The sequence below is a fragment of the Pyrgilauda ruficollis genome, unplaced genomic scaffold (genome assembly GCF_017590135.1).
Source record: "Pyrgilauda ruficollis isolate IOZ18807 unplaced genomic scaffold, ASM1759013v1 scaffold1, whole genome shotgun sequence".
NCBI lineage: Eukaryota > Metazoa > Chordata > Aves > Passeriformes > Passeridae > Pyrgilauda > Pyrgilauda ruficollis.
In genome coordinates, this window is record NW_024508100.1 from 13,364,981 (window position 1) to 13,382,976 (window position 17,996).

A 17,996-nucleotide genomic window follows, 5' to 3' on the forward strand; every position below is an offset into this window, starting at 1 on the left:
ACAAAGAAGAACACTGAATTGTAGGTCTGACAGAAAAAAGTTTGAGAAAACATTCAGCACACTTGATGGGTGTGACTGATCACAAATTTAAGTGCAGTTTCTCCTCCAATGAATTCATATGATTGCAATGGCTGAATTAATACAGAAAAACCTGTTTTACTTACCAATTACCACTGTTCACTCCAAGATATGGAAACTGATGACTGCCCTTAGCACTAGCTTCCTTGCAATAAAATCCCAAAATTATTGTATTTTTCTCTTTAAGATGAAAAACCAGAGAAGACTTTTAAAATTACAGATCCTGGGTATACAAACCAAAATACACTTAATATGGGTTGAATTTCCATGCTGAAAAACAACACCAAAAATCAAAGCTTTGTCAAGCAGTCACTTGATATAGAACAAGAGAAGAAAATCCTCTCCTAAATATTTTGAGCTCCTGAAGATATCTTAAACTTTGAGATAATGCACAAAAATAATCAAAATCCCTTAAACATTTTGAGTGTTGTAATTAATTGACGGAATATTTATTGAGAGTACTCAGGTGCAGAGGTGTGCACAAGTATCTCTCCATTCCATTAAGGTAAGATACAGCAACCAGAGAAGAAATTGCTGTACACATCAGACCTGAGGGACTATCACATCTATTAGAATGAACATTTCTTGTCTCCTAGACTTCACTGGTGGACTTGGCAGCATTAGGTTAGTGGCTGGACTCGATGATCTTAGAGATATTTTGCAATTGAAATGATCCTATGATTCTGTGTCAGTGTGAAACCTATTTGTTGAAGAAACAATGGTGTCACTTCACAAAACATGACTCCTAGTGTGGCTAACAAGCTCTAGGTTTTACATACTACCACCTGCTCTGACCAATGGAATGGAAGATTTCTGTGTCCAGAAACAAAAGTCTCTCAACTGGCTATGCTCTTGGAGCTGGCACATTTTGAAATCCATGGGAATATTGCTTTCTATGTGTTGCAAGGACAAACAATGTCACTGTTTCCCAACTACTACCTCATGCTATGGGAGTCAAACATATGCACCTACAAACCAAAGCAAAGTACACCAGTCCACATTCGGCACATGCATAATGTTTTTCATCTTCAAACCCCTTGCAGAGAGGAGAAAATCACATTAATATTCACAGCACCACTGTGAGATAAATACAAAATTATTCCTTACCCTGTAGAGTATTTTATCCACAGATTTTATCTCATAAAACTCTGAATGCAGCTTTTGCACCTTAACACAAGGCTAGCAAAACTTAGTGAATTCATTAATTTACAAGAAATAGCCACATTAGTCACTATGCATGATCATGTCATGAACAGTCATCAGGTAATCCCTGAAGTTTTTTTCAGAAATGAATTGTGATAGCCGAGTACATTCAGCTAGAAGCTGGGAAATGAAACAGATCCAAATGGATCCATTTGTGGTATGTCTCAGCATAATCCTGTCTGGAACCTCTGGTCTTTCTGATGTTATGCCTGCCCAAAAAAGGAGACAAGCTGTCTGACCAACATCTCAGCGAGTGGGTACCACGCTGCTGTGATACCAACGGCCCTGGAAGCAGTCAGAATCTTGGCCTGAATGAATCGCCTTGGGATATCCACAGATAACTGTAACAGCACTAAGGGCCATGACCTTCAGGTTCTCTGGTGGGCCTTTTTGGCTAGTATGAAGATAAACCATCAAGCTGTGTTCTGTACTAGGAATACATCATCATTACATTATGGGACTCGGTACTGGGAGCCTCAAAGATGGTTCTGTGACCATGGGATCCTCTCTAAGGCTCAGCAGCTGCTTGGGAGACACAGGATCCTCTTAACTACATGAGGCAAAAGCTTTGCCAGTAGGCTGAAAAACTTCAAAAGGAGAGCTTTACTCTTGAAATTATGTGGGAGGGAATAAGGAAGCTTAGGACAGGGTGGGCAAATCAAGAGACCGGAATAATAGGAAGAGAAAGGACTTAGCAACTCACAAAGCAAGTGAGCTGAAGTATAATTCCTTTGACCATAGGCATGTACAGGAGGAGACTGCCATAGAATAGCCTTGTAGGAAAGCTCTAAGACTGTACCACAGAACCAGCACACTCTGATGCCCCTCCAAGGTCTCTAACACATGCAGCAGGGGGAATAGAGAGGAGGAGTTTGAAGACTGTGCTCAGTTACAGGGTAACAAACTCTGGGATCATGGAGAATCAGTGGGATAGCTCACACAGCTGGAGTGCTCTGATGAAGGGATACATGCTCCTTAGAAAGGACAGCAAGAAGTTGAGGAAGGGTCTTGCCCCCTCACCCTTTTATCTGTGAGAGCACTCAAACACTGGAACAGGTTGCCCAGGGAGGGTGTGGAGTCACAGAGAATCAAAACCACACCAAAAATGGGCAACCTGCTCTAGGCGGTTGTGTTTGAGCAAGAAGATTGGACTGGTTGACCTCAAGAGTTGTGTCCTCCCACCTTAACTCTTCTGTGGTCTTGTGGCATTCATTTCCATTTAATTTGATTCCTTATACATTTAAGGAATCTTCCACATCTAAGACCTCCCCAGTGACATATGCATTGCAACTTTATTCTTGACACACAGCACCAGTGCAAACCTACTATCTCCAACTGAGTGGTCTCACTGAGACCAAATTAAGGAAAGCATATTTAGGACTGTGGCTCCACACAGTTGTTTTCCTAACCAAGCACTTTACTTCATCTTTGCTTATTCAAAGGATCTCATTTGTATGAAAAGAACTTCCATTTCATATAGAAGGTCAAAGGATTCACTGACTTGCTATTTTAATGGCAAAGCTTCTCCCAAACTGAAGCTACGCTGAAAATTTAAGCAATGTAGATGAAAATAACAAGCAGTATACATTATGCTAGAAATCAAATCTACGGTTTTTTAAGTTTCCCAGCGCAGCAACACTGGCCAACAGACACCTAGTAAACTTCCATTAAAATGTCCTGTATCACAGCTAACGCATATGAATACGTATCATTGCAGAACTGTAGAATGGTAGAATTTCTATTTATATAGGATGCTCAGCAGACGCTATGTATACAGAGAAACATTTTAACATGTCTTTCAAATGGGGAGTGTCTACTGTTTACCAGAGTTTGTGCTGGTTTCAGCTGGAGTAGAGTTAATTTTCTTCACAGCAGCTGATATGGGGCTATGCTTTAGATTGGAGCTAAACACAGGGCTGATAATATGGAGATGTTTTTGTTCTTGCTGAGCAGGATTTACACAAAACCAAGGCCATTTCTGCTTTTTGTACTGGCAAGGAATTTGGGGGTACCTAGGAGGCTGGGAGGAGACAAAGCCAGAACAGGTGACCCAAACTCACCAAAGGGACCATGACCAGGCCATGTGACATGATGCTCTGCGTATAAAGTGGGGGGAAGAAAGAGGAAAGGGGATGGTGGGGGGTGGGCAGTGTTTGGAGTGATGGGATTTGTCCTCCCAAGTCACCATTATGCTTGAAAGGGCCCTACTCTCCCAGGGATGGGTGAACACCATGCCTGCCCATGGAAGTCACGAAGAAATTCCTTGTTTTGTTTTGCTTTGCTTGTGTGAGCAAACTAACTTTTCCTATAAAACTGTCTTTATCTCGACCCACAGGTTCCGTAGCTTTTACACTTCTGATTCTCTTTCTGATCATCCTGGTAAGGCAGTGAGTGAGGGGCTGCATGGGCCTTGGCTGCTGGCTGGGATTAAACCATTACAGACATGTGTAAATTAAATTTAAAATTAATTTTAACATAAAATCCACTCTTCCTAATTCCTATTGTCCTGAAACATTTTGCTCCTCCATTACTTATCCAAAAACTACTCCACATCTGACATCATAAGACATAAAGCTACCTTCAACCACATAAGCATGAGCAGCCAGGAAAGCACTTACAACTCACAAGCTGTGAACAACACTAATGGTGAAACATCTACAGTAGAAATAGAGATTTCTGTAGCAGCGTTTCTCATTTTCTGCTTCTGCTGGTTGGCAGAATGTGATACACACAGAGCAATCTTTGGATAGAATCATCATAGTATCATAGAATTGTTTCATTTGGAAAAGATCCGAGACGCAAACACAGCTTTGAGCAGGAAAACACTACAGAGCACTGCATGTTAAGATACCTTTAAGTAGCAATCTTACAAAACCAGATTTTGAGTTAGCTGCTTGCTGACAGAAAATGCCTGGTTACATGATATTTCCATAAAAAACGTGAAAATTCTGTGCTGGAAAACAGGATGAGAAGGCATGGTGGAAAACAAGACATTTTAAGCAGTCACCAAACATAATTGATAATAAAGGGGAAAATTGAAGACAAGGAGAAGACAGTAGCAATTCCAACCCATCTATTACATTTAAGGGTCTAGACTGGAATTTCAATAATAAGCAGTAATTTCTCAGTTGTGGCAAACAAATGCAACAGATAGCAAACTGTTAAGCATATTGTGTTTTCATCTTATTTCTGACCATGAAAACAGTATGTACTTTTGTGTTGTGTAAAATTCACTGGAGGATCAGGGTCTCCTTGCATAAAGTGACTAAGGTCACAAACTTCTTCCAGCGTGCATCTAGGGTTCCAGGAAAAAAGGGAATGGAGGAAGCACAAAAGCAAGAGAGAACCTCACTCTTTCTTAGGTGAGAAAATGCTAAGAAATGTATGTATGGTAGTAATGGAAAAGTATTCATAACTTTCTTTTATTATTCTCTGATGCATTTCTCAAAACAAAACTATACTCTTCAGAATGGTTGCATTAACTACTCTAGGTTATCCACCTTGTATGCTACAGACACATTTCTCAGGAAAATAAAAACTCAAGAAGTGCACTAGCAGTCTACTACTGTACAACCTAACATATATATTGTTCTGGGTGGGAAACCTATCAATGATCCCATTTTCTTTCTTTCACTGCTACCTAGCATGAATACATAACTTCCTCAGGAAAAAAACAAAAAGACTCCCAGGTAGATTATTAAAGGTTTTTGAGGCACTTGCCCTGGTAAGACAAATTGCCAAAACTTAATACAATCACAGCTTCTGAATTTAGACTGAATTTGGCTAGTATTTTAGAAACAACTGTCAGTTTTATTTGTTTTGATAGATGAAAGATGAATTTGCTATGGGATGGCAAATCTTCCATACATTGCTTTCTGTTTTTTCTTTCAACTGCCTATTCCTCAGCAACACTCAGAATGCACAAACTTGTAACTGGTCATAAAGTTTTATTAGAATTCTGTTGAAATAACAGAATCGCAAATAAATTATGCTAAATAATGAGGAAGTTAAATGATTCTACACTGAGCCACTGACTTCTTGGCAGCTATTTGTTTAAGTGCCTGAAGGAGTAATTATATTGCCTCTGGAAGTTTAGTTTAAAGCAACTAAAACCCTAAGCCGTAAAATTTTAAGCAAATAGCAAGAACTACATGAAAATTCTCAGGGAAAGGGTTATGAGTAAAACTTCTGATCCATTAACAGAATGTAATAACCATGTTTTAAACATAGTTAAAAGACTCCCAAAACAAGCAATTACAGCAACAATTTTGTTCTTTTAGGTTGTCCTCATCTCCCTGCTCTACACATTGAGTTTTGGGCGCCATTTTTCTCTAAAAATTAAGATAATTTTAAGATGTGACAACCAACATCCCACAACAGGGACACACTATGTAGATATCCAGGAACAAAAATGCATGTGAGCAGGCAAAAAGTTTTTCAGAGGAACCATAAAATGCAATTATCAGTTTTACCATTTTAACTCATAGAGTCAAGTGGCCTGGGAGAATACTTAATGGAAAACAGCCCTCACAACAATAAATTAACAATTATGGAAAGCAGACAATGCTTCCCAATTGCAGACAATTCCCAGCTTACTTTTAAGTACGAGAAGTCCTGTCACAAATCCACTTTAGGACTCAATATGGAAGAATAAACAAAAAGGAGAACAACCTCAAGTCTCTGTACACTGACCAATTTCAGTCTCAAGTGAAGATGAAAGCAATAGCCATATATTCTACAGTTCAGGTATTTCACAGTGAAATGCATAGACAAAAGCAGAATTTCACCATTTAAAGACTGAGCTTTTCAATATTCAGAAATGCTTGCTTTTTTACCAAATCTCTTAATTAGTATTTTTATTCTTTTGCAAAGTACTTTCATAGCAGGTGAATAAAACATCAGTTGAAAAAAAATTCATACCTGTTTCCTCTTTTCAGGTGGAAGTGATGGATCCCCATCCTACAAATAAACAGATATATTTTATCAGCAGCTTATTTCTGAAACCAGAAACTATATTAATTCTGTGAATCTAATTGTAGGACATGTATTTAAAAAAAAATGTTATAAATTTTTTTTGAAAATACTGCTTCTTAATACCAGTAATACTAACTTTAACATAAAGAAAATTCTAAAGCTGAAGACTTGTTTACATTACTAGAACAGCAGTTCATTACAAATTTGTGTATTAATTTTCATACTGGTACATTAAGTTGCTGTGGAATAATAATACCACAGTCAATTTTTAAATGGAATTATCACTGAAACTAATTTCCTCAGTGCATGCACTGCTTTTCTGTGTCCTATATAACGAGCACTGCCTCATCACTGCAGAACGAATGAGTAATAATATGATCAGGACTGTGCATCTGCAGGACTACTGCAAACAAGTACCTAAACATTTTTATAGCAGCCATTATGGACTTCTTTCCAATTTTTTTTGAGGTTCACCTTTGTCCCCCAGTTATACAGTCTTCATAAAGAACAACCTACAATCAGTTCCCGATACTTCTTTTTCAGAGACTGGTGTCGTTCCCGCAGCTGGTTGGCCATAAGTTTGTACTGGTCTCTTTCTTGCTGACATGTGTCCAGCTCTTTGGAAAGGATGAGCAATGCCTCCTTTTTACTTTCGAGTTTCCTTTTGCACACCAGATACTGCAGAAGAGAAAAAAACCCATACATGTAACAAGCCATTTCTACCCAAGCCAGTACTGAATACAAGAGGCTCAAGGTCTTCTGTGAAAAGCTGGAAGACTGCACAATATCAAAGTCTGCCACAAGTCATCTTAACGTATTAATTACAATCACAGGGAAGATATCTCACATAGAAAGCTTGAAATCCATCTGTAAGGCCACATGTTCACCTGACCACTGTGACTTAGAAATATTTACTAATTTGATTTTCTCATTCTGTTCCTTATATGCAATAGCATGAGGAACCTTGCAATTTGCCCAGCAGCCCTGACAAGGCTGCTAGAAGGAAGAAGCGTTTGCAAAATCCCTTTTCTACATGTGTTCACAATATCCAGCTCCCAGGTAGCAACCAATCGTTCCTGCTTCGCTTCCCACTGCCGTCCTTCTCCCCAGTACCAGCAGCACACTCTGGGCTCAGCCTCCCAGCTGGACACTGAAATGGGCCTATGTTACAGCAGGCAGAAGGGGCTGTATGAATGATAACCAAAATTTACCTTGAATGTGAAACAATTACTGTGTGATGCCCTAACACCACACATAAAAGAAACTTAATTATGCTGTGATACTACAGGCACATACTCATTTGAGGCAAAAAAAAGGGAAATAATGCAGGAATGTCAAACACACCTAAAAGAGATGACCCTTCCCCTGCATCCATCATTTCTCATGTGAAGGGGTCATGCACTAAGTAAAGCAGAACTTGCAAATCTTAGCTGTTCTGCATTAGTCTGATCTGCTTCACTGCCTTTCCACACTGACAGGAAGAGTAACATGTATGTCATCCTCAATGTTACCTATCAGAACTTTCAGGTAACTTTTTTCATTTAACATGATGTTAGATCAGCAGATTATTACCCATCACACTGCTCATGCTAAAGTATGTATTTCCATTTCTGATGATACTGACATACAACGTGGCTCTAAATACTTTCTGAATGTGATCTGCAAGAGGCCAAATACCACAGCAGTCATGAAAACAAGTTACAGTTTCATTATATCCCCTGACAAGAATACTTTGTCGTTATGGGTGGGCTCTTGCATAAAGCAACAACATCAGCACTTCCATACTGTTCAAGTTAGTGCTGTTCTTTGGGACAAAAATCATTCTTTGTATGTACTACTTGCCTGGAATTAACTTTGTTAACCTCAATTTCAAATCAGTGAGAAAGGAAAAAGTGAGTTTGGTATACTACTACAGACAACCTTTTCCAAAAATGGTAAATGCTTAGTTGCAAAAAAGTGGGAAGGAAATGAGAAAAGCAGTTCCAAGAAGGATTTGAACCCTCAAAAAGGACACTACCACCTTGGATTAATTTTATTTCTGGCAATACTGAAGTTGAAATCCTGCCATAAATTTTCTGGATTATGATGCCTTGGCATCAACAAAGTACCTATGTACTTATGTCCTTACTGATACCTTACACAAATGTCAAATCCCCTGATAAAGGACTGAAAGGTATGAGAAGCTAAACTTTAATATTGTCAGTAAGTGATTATAGTAAACTGCTTCAAACTTGATAAAGTAATTCCTTCCCTTACAGTGAAATATTTGTCAATCTTTCTTCTTTTTTTCCTCTGTTTCATCCCCTATCTAAGTAATTCTAAAGCAAGCCTTTGCTAAATTATTTTTAAATCTGATATAGTAGTTGCAAATAAAAATGAGTAAAAGCACACCTCATAATCACTTAAAACCCAACCCAAAAACCTAATCCCTGAACCAAGCAGCCTGTCCTGTTCCTTTACCAGGAAGAATCCCATGAAGAATGAAGCTGGCCCATCCAGCCAACACCCATGTGGAGTGGAGCGCCCTATACCACACACACAATGTGAGTGGAAAGAAAACAAACATCTTGCCTTATACACCCACAGTACTGCAGGTGCCTGCAAGCTCTGCCTCAAGTGCTGCTGGATGAAACCATGTATGAGAGTCAGGAGTGAACCAGAGCATGTGGATTACACTGTAAAACCCAGTACTTACCCAGCAGGAAATATAGACCTAGCAGCGAACAAATCTTGCTTCTGCCATGAGTCACAGCCCTCTACAAAGGACACACTCAAAGCATACAAGAAGGCTTCACCTTTTACAGCAGCACTGGCAGGGGCTGGGGAATTCTCCACTACCTATTAGCCTGAGGATAATGAACCACAAACAGATTGTGGGGACAGTAATGTTCAGGGTCTGAATGAAAAGGAATAAAGATGGCCTCCTTGTTTAAAATCTGTTTTAACTAGACAAACTATATACTGATGATATTGGCATCTCTCCCCAATGTACTGTTTGGATTTTACTATAAAAATGACCACATAAAAGACTTTTTGAAGTAATTTTTGCCTTTTACACATATTGACTTTCCCAAATAAATAGAATAAAACCAGTAATAACATAATAATTTGTTTCCATGGGCTTATGGTACAAGAAACAATAAAGCCAGAGCATTTCTGTAGAATCTGATTATTCAACAGGGCTATGTTTGCAGTTGCCATTACCATTACTGAAGGAAAAACCAAATTTCACAAAGACAGACCTCAAAGAGGTTATTCATTATATTTGTTTCTGAATGTTAAAAAACAATGTAGCAATAATGGCCATAAAATGACCTAACAGCTGTATACCAGAAATGGGATCTAGTCAGGGAAATAACTGAGTCCCATCAGCGATTTCCCTTATATAGACAATAAGTGCAACAAAATTGGTATGCTGTCAAAAAGAACATGGGAGTGTGACAAGTAGTTTTGGAGCAATGAAAGCAATAAGGCAAATTTTTTCAAACAGTCTGAATTTTTTCAAACAGTCTGAAAAAAAGTATTCAGTAGATGCTTCTGGCATTCACTCATGAAGAGACTTCTTCTCCTGCAACTGAAGGAAAGTCCACGTCTCAGGTGCTGTTTATCAGCGAGACAAGTGAATTTTGTTATGCACTATAGTTACTATGAAATATTCTTAATGTCTTTTGTTTTTGTTTTTTTTAATTATTGGTACAAAATAATCTATGAATTCAAAAAACAAAGTTAAATGAGAACAAGCTGCTATACATTCAATCTAAAAGTTACAATGTACAACTTTTCATATCTGTCTAGTGGCTTTTATCTACCAATGTGCTGTTATCTGCAATAAAGTAAATTATAATTGCTACAAGGAAGAACATAATAATTAAAGTAATATATATGACATCCTACATTACTGCCTGAACTGCTTTACAGCCAGATGACTACTTTAGTGAAATTGAGTAAAAAGAGACTGACATTACAGGAGAGTGTAACTGCTCCAAGGTGACCCTCTACATTGAACACTTACTATTTGTCCATTGCTATTTTTAGTCACAAATCTGGGTAGATCTCATTAATGACGCTGTAGACATGGTCTAATAATCTGATGAAGCTGGGACACAGTCAAGGTTTTAGACTTTCTTTTTTTAAACCAACAAACACACTGAATTCCTATCAGATTTTTTTTTTTAATTTGTACAAATTACTGGCCTATATTTTGGTATTTAATGACAATTAATGTCATGGAAAACATCTAATTTTCTGAGAGTAGAAGCAGAGATACTATCTCCAGTCTGTGCTTTGGAATCAGTGTGGATCATATTCTGTCTTCTCTTGACACTTGAGGGCCTTGTGTCCTCAGTACTGAAGGGCTACCACATTACATTGGGCCTTGAAACCTACCATCTACCATGGTCTCTGAGAAACCATGAAGTCTACTCACCATCTTTTAACAAGAGATCCTACTGCTACCAAACTACCTTAAGTTTTATCAAATTTCTCCTGACTGTAGTCTTGCAGACAATTCTGTTGTAGAAACCGAAGGATCCCAAAACGCATTGCAATCTCACTGTTGATGTTTGTTGACTGTGTTTCTATAATGTTGCTCCCCCTGACTTCAGATTAAACTGTTAACTTATCTGGAAGAGTCAAGCACTCAGACCTAGAGAAATTACTGGCCATTTGCTTGCTATTCACTTCCTGATGTGATTTATCTCTGATAAAACCTGAAATAATGCAGTGACCTTGGTTTTATCCCACCGTATCGACTCTGCTTTTCCTGCTGCCCAGCTCCTGCTTGACTGGCTGCCTCCAGCTGCTGAAGCACAAAGCAGGCTGGTATCATTCACTGATGACAGAAGTGATACAAGCAGCTCCTCAGAACACCATGTCTTGTCTTGATGGCAATGCTACACCCCACCATCTTCACCAGCCATTTAGAAATACCACAATTTAGTAGTTAAAATTAGTGTGCAATGTGGCCCAGCCCTCAGAAGTTTTGTATGCTGTGCATCAGACAACATTATTAATTTCTCTGTTTGTTTCACCAACACCCCTGCGAGTCTCTTAGTCCAACCTGAAACATGGAAACACGAAAAGCAAACACTTGTTTTGCTGCCCAAAAGTCCAGCATGCAGGTCTTCACAGCACTCTCCCACAGCTCCAGAGAATTCTGGAGCACAGTAAATCACAATGCCAGTTCTTTTAGCATTTTCATTTCACTTTTCAAATGTCAAAGTCATTACAATGCCAACTCAACCAAACAGAGACCTTAGAGTATCTGCTCCACTTTGTTCTTCCCTATAGCCCCTGCATTTGTGCACATTAAGAAAAGCTGTTAAACTAGTGGCTCCAAAGCCTGTTGGTCCCCTCACAGAGGTTTGGCAAATTACATTTCATGTTTTGTTTGAGAAGGAAACATGACAGAATGTTACAGAGAGAATATGAACTTGAAAATCTCACCAGTTTTCCTTCCTCTTCTCTCTTGCCCACATAAAAAATTGTGCAACCAATGGGAAAATTGTGCTCTGCCAATTACAAGCAGGCTAGGTATCTCTTCAGAACTCATGTCTGGAAATCATGTTGAAATCTAGCTATTTCAACTAGAACTACTGCTCAACAGTTTGCTAAGTCCAAAATTACTAGGCAAGGGAGCTCAAGAGACAAGCACATCACCTCCCTCTGTGCTGCTAAAGACCATACACAGTCAATAACCAAGAATTAGCCACTTGTGAATGAAAATTAAATGGAAATTACATCTCTTCAAACTAGTTGTAGGAGGCACAGTCACATATGAGTAGTTGTAAACAGCACACACTAAAAACACTGTAATGTGTGGGAGGTGACAAAAGAAAGAGAAGCATTTTGACATTGGATTTAATTCTAAAGTTTGGCAAATCTGAGGCACCTTGAAGAACATCTAATTCCGAGTCTGCTGCCATGGGCAGGGACACCTTCAACTAGTCCAGCTTGAACCAGACTCCCATCCAAACTGGCCTTAACTCCAGGGATGAGGATGAGGAATGGCATGTACTCTTGGGATAGTAGTTTGGGATTTATGAAGATCACTGGTTTATGGAGGACTTGGGCCACCAGCAAGAAAGTTCTTGCTACAGCTCAGTCACTTGTGTCAAACCAGCAGTTATTGACTAAGTCTTTACCCTACAACTTTACACCAACTTTAAATACTCTAAACGTGGGTTACTGAGTGACATAAACGTTAGATGAAAACCAAGAGTCCAAGCAGAAACATTACATGGTAACTCAACAGAGTAATTAATCTTTCATATATGTATATATTTTATATATATATATATCTCCACACATCCATCACCAATAATGAAATTAGCTAGAGAACAGGTAAAATGTGGATTCTTGCTCCTGAAGTGAGTTCTTCTGCATCCAGTTTGTGAGATCATCAATGGAAATAATGACTCTTTTATGCTCCTTCAGTGTTTGCTAAGTTGGCTTTGTCCCAGTATTCCTACCTACGTCACCCTATTCAGTTAGTTTAAAGAATGCTCAAGGTACATGTGGTGCAAAGATTGTTCAGAGTACCAGGTGCACACTAGGCCTGAAATACATGTAGCTGTAAAGTAAGTGGAAAAATACATAAATACGGAGGCAAAAGAACAAGCAAGAAGTTAGTGGTGAGCATAATAAAAACAGAGAAATATACATGAAAGGGTAGAGAGCAAAAGGCACTGAAATAGAACCAAAGTAATAAGGAAAAAGAAGAGTAAATATAGAAAAAGACTGAAACAGACAAAAAATTTTCTTCTTTTCTAATGAAAAATGAAAAGACAACCTACAAAAATAAATGCTGTATGTACAAGTGTTTGTGCATAAGGACCAAACATGCAGCCTTACCACTTTTCTTAACACCTGTAGCACCATAGTTTTAAAAATTAGAGTTGCTTTGACAAGTATTTCAATTATTCCTACCTTTCAAAATGGGAAGATTTAGCTTATGCAAATGAAAACGTATGTGACCACAGGCCTGAACCCATCAGCTTCTGGTCTTTTACACCAAGATTTTTAATCCCATCTTATGTTCTAACTGTCTACCACCTGCAATGGGAGAGTGTTTGTTTAGAGCTTTTCTTGCCTGTCTTACCTTGTATTTTGAAAGCATTTCAAGATTTTTATGAAATGCACTGGGGAAAAAAATCACCCAGCAGACACTGAAGCTAGGAGGCCTTGAGAAAATGTGTACCACTGAGGGATATGGTAAATTCAAAAACCTTATTACTTCAGAAGTCTGAGCCACTTTCTCACAGACCCATTAGGATTTGGAGTTAATGGGTAAAACACATGGAGTGAATCACAACAGCCAAAGGAAGAGGAAGGCAAAAGAAGAAAACCTGTATCTTGACAGCATCCAGAACAACAGGCTGTAAGCCTGCTGTGGAAAAAGAGAGAAAGGAAGGAAAGGCGGAATATAAGTCACTATGCATCTAATTTTTCCTGAAAAAAAGAAATTATATGTATGTTTAAGTATCTACAAGAATGCAGGATAGCACAGTCATTAAACTTTACTACAATCAAGAAGCCCCTAAACTGAAGTAGGTGTTCAATTTTAGGATAAAGTTTTTAGATTTAACTACATAAAAAGTAAAAAAGTTCCAAAGTAATTCTAAATGACATTTTAAAGCAAGGAATAGCAACATTTCCTCTGAACACACCTTGTGATTTGCCTCCCATCTGAAATCACCCCTATCCCAAATAAAACTCTATTTGATAAATGAGATGTAAGATTTAACACTGCACAACCAGGATACTACTAGAAGTGCACTTTTCACTTTCTCCTGGATCATTCTGTGTCTTTGGAAGTACTGTATTCACAGACAGTCTCCAATTCTGGATGTGCTGTACTAGCACAGATCTGGGCCCATACAAACTCCCACTGAAAGCACCAAGAGCAGTAACAGGTTCAACACCCTAAACTCAAAGATCTTTTTTACAGGTCAGGGCTTCAGGCCTTACACTCATTTAACATAATGGAGGCAAAGCCCTCCTGAAAACAAGTGAATTCACCCGTGTGCATCATATTTTAGGACAGTAGACTCAGTCAGGTTTACCCGGGTGAATGCCATTTGCACAGAAATTTTATCTTTATGCTAGCTGCAAGCATAAAATTACTATTTTTACAGTAATGCAATGTAAAAATCAGCATGCCAGCCTGCTTCATGAGTTTGGCTAATAAACAGATTTATCTTCAATAATACTCTTTTAAATGATACTGACCTCAAGTTGGTTTGAGTTTGCTAACCTACCCTATGTGAAAATGTGTATCTGCAAACGCTGTGGATGCTTTAACGGGGATGTAGTGGGCAATAAAATTTCTATTCATGTAACTGGCAAATCCTCCACCTGTTGAGGCTCATGGACAGGGCGCTACTACATTCTTTTCTCCCACAGTATAAATGTCACCATGGGTCTCAAAACCCTTTAATACGTGATTCAAGTGAAGTAAGAACACAAAGCATATGGCACAGGGGCAGCCCAGTCACCCAGGCCGGTGCCGCAGCCGGGCTGGGCTGCTCTGCTCCTCCGGGCCCGAGGCCTCGGCCATCCCCGCAGCTCAGGGAATCCTCGGCGGCTTCAAATCAGCCGCAGCAGCAGCAGCGGCAGCAGCAGCACCTAGAAGCTGCTCTCCGCAGCCCCAGGGCAGTTAATACACAGACAGGTTGGCAGGCCCTCCTTGCGGTGCTCCGTAGCAGGGCAGGGCCGCGGCGGCAGCCCGAGCAGGGCAGGGCCAGCGGCAGACGTGGCCACACGGTGCAGCCGGGACCGGCACAGCTCCAGCCGCTGCCGCCCGCTCGGCCGCGGGCCGGGTGCCCTGCCGGCGGCTGTGCCCCTCTCCCCGGCATTTCCTCGAGGCGCGGGGAGCAGCCGGGCCCGCCCGCCGCTCTTCCTCGCTGCCCGGTGCCCCGGCCCGCGGCCCCCCCGCCGCCTCACCTCGCTCAGCAGCCCCTGCCAGTCGCTCTCGCTGCGGTGGGAGCTCATGGCTCCGGCAGGCCGCGGCGCCGGTGAGCGGCTCCTCCCGGCCCGGCCTTCGCCGAGCAACCCGCGGGAGAGGCGGGGACTGCGGCCAGCTCTGCCGGCCCGCCCTGGCCCCGAGCGCCGCCGGGACCGGCTCGCCGCACGGCCGAGCTGCCGGCGGGGCCGGGCCGCGGGGCAGAGCGGTGGGGCCCGAGCGGCACCTGCCGAGGGCTGTGCGGGAGTGCCCGCGGTGCGTGTCCCAGAGAAGGGTCCTCCTCTCCTTACGTGCGCCTCCTGCATAACAGCTCGGCACTGCTGCCATCCCAGGCCCTGGGCAGCCAGACTTCCGTGAGCACTGGTCCATGAGGGAAGCGGCATCAGGGAGGCTTTAGTATTATATACGTGTGTAACAAAATCATGTACACACTTGTGTTTATTGTAAACCACAGCGGGAGGACAAGGCATCCACTTTCTTAAAACATGACAGTGGAACACTACCCACTTTGGGCGCAGATCTCCGTTGTTGCTCAGTTCACGGGGGTGTAAATAACCTAATGACGCAGGACTCGCTCTGGATTCTTTATTTCCCGGTTAGCACAGACGCTCCTCCATCAGCTCTGAAACCCGGGCACGGCGCCCACACAGCGCTCCTCACGTTCCGGATGCCTGCGCTCCAGCCGTGCCCTCCGCAGCTCCCGCGGGTACAGCATCCCCCCAGACCTGGTTACCGTGAGGCACATCATGTGCGATCTTTATTGTACTCCTAACACGGCGAGTATCCCCAGCACTTACGTTTTCCAGGCAGAACCCAAGCTTGGAGTATTCGAGCAGTTTAACCCACAAGTACGCTTTGTTTTAAATAACACCACAAACAGCACAAGACAGCTTGATAAAATATGCATGCCTTGTTCCTTACCACAATTTACCCATTGTTAAGATTTGTTTGTGGTTTGGTGTCTAGGCACAATGTCCTTCTGTTCTCTAAAATGGCTTGGAGAGCCTCATTTGACAACTTCACATCCCTTTGAGCATGTGATGCCTTGGCCTTGCCACTGAGAACATTTCTGTTCCTGGTGCTTAATAAAGGTTTATATAGAAAGAAACATAGGCCATACCTAAACTCAACAGGAACTCTCTTTGAGTGGAAGAATATAAATTTTAATAAATGCCTGTGGTTATCTCCATATTAAAAAGGGGGGAAAAAAGTCCAGAAGAGCAGCTAGCTTTAGTGTGGAACTTTAGCTGGATAGTTACAAAGTTCATGCATTTCACCTGCAAATTATTAACTTACACATTTTCTCCAAATTATGAACCATTTTCTCCTCTATTAGCTCTTCCTCATGTCTGGGCATTCTGTAAATTTAATGCTGTAGAGGGTACATTTGTCTTTGCTATTCGTCCATATTTTTGTGGTTTACATTGTCATGTGTGTGATATATTCCAATCCTGCATCTCCTTGCAAGCTTCTCAGCAAACTGTTTCTGAAAACAACACCTTATTTGCACAGGCAAATAGCAAATAATGAAAATTAAATTAACAAGAACTATAATTTAAATCCCTGCTTGAAAGAATTGTTAATTATATTAGAAACTCAAACATTTTCTTAATGTTGTTAATAGTTAAAGTTATATAATTGCTAGTGCAGATGAACCAAACAGAATCTTTTTCCCAATTCTGCTTCTCATTTACAGGATTTCTCTCCTTTGTTTTCTTGGTTGTGTAATATGCTGGACTCAGAATACTCTTGCAGAAAGAGCACTGCTTTAAGAAAGATAACCCTTCAAAAGCCCTCATTTTTGAAGGATGTCACTCATTTTAATCCCAAATATGCTCACACTCCTCACAAACGTAAGGTTTTAATTTTTATTGATAAGTATTCAAATGAGAAGTAAATATTCAAGAAAGGTTATTAAAACAAAAGGAACTCTCAATGTTTTCAGCTCTTATGATTTTATCAAAAGGCTGATGAGAGCTGGTGTTTTTCAGAAAGCCCAGGCTTTTGTATGAGAATAAACACTTTCTTTTGAAGTAAAAGGAAGATTCAAGGGAATGAATTAAAAATAAGCTGAAATGTGCCTTGAGTACCTTTGATAGGATCAGAAAGAAAAGGACCCAAATATGTATTTTTTAGTAGTCCCTTTCAGTTCCTGATATCAAAACTTTTGTCAGTTTCTTTCACTTTTCTGTTCCTCTCTGCCTTACTTACCCGCGGTTACTGCAAAACCCCCGTGAAACAGTCCCAGTTGGAAGCAGGCTATTTTTCCAGCCTCTAGGCAGGAACAGATTGAGATATGGGTCCTGTCATAACTCAGGCAACCAAGTTAAGAAGATGACAGAAAAGAAATACTATCACCCTAGTTTATAAATAGGAAACTGAAGAAACTAGTGATTGCCTTGCCCAAGAAAACTGAAATTTCAAACAAAACCAGGAAGCAAAATTAGTACTAGTCTGCTGTTTAAACTGCAAAACTAACTGGGTGTCTTGTTTTTTCTCCTGCCTGCTGCAGTAACTGCTTTTGCACCATTGCCTTGCCAGTATTAGAAGAACACAGTGAATGCCTGAGACAAAAAATCATCTCTCAACCTTCCTCTTTAGCTACCATCCCGTTGTCTTTTCTCTAGATCTGTTATCTTCTCTTTCTTCCTCTATACATTCACTAGATAAACTTATCTGCTTCTAGTGTTTCATCTTCCTTCTCTGCAATTCTGCTTTGTGATCAATCTTTCCCTTAGTATCTTGATTTCATCTGTCTTTTCACCAGATTACCCTCCAC

At 40.5% G+C, this 17,996-nt stretch overlaps 1 protein-coding gene across 1 annotated transcript in view; it reads right to left on the bottom strand.

Annotated features, from left to right (window-relative positions):
• The window catches only part of CCDC149 (coiled-coil domain containing 149), a 51,445-nt gene extending 36,153 nt beyond the window's left edge, over positions 1 to 15,292 (bottom strand). The window contains exons 1-3 of the mRNA XM_041458819.1: positions 15,199 to 15,292; positions 6,772 to 6,933; positions 6,202 to 6,240 (exon numbers count right to left, since the gene is read on the bottom strand). Coding sequence (XP_041314753.1) covers positions 6,202 to 6,240; positions 6,772 to 6,933; positions 15,199 to 15,246 — 249 coding nt within the window. The 5' untranslated portion in view covers positions 15,247 to 15,292. The remainder of the gene's footprint in view (positions 1 to 6,201; positions 6,241 to 6,771; positions 6,934 to 15,198) is intronic.
• Positions 15,293 to 17,996: the final 2,704 nt, after the last annotated feature.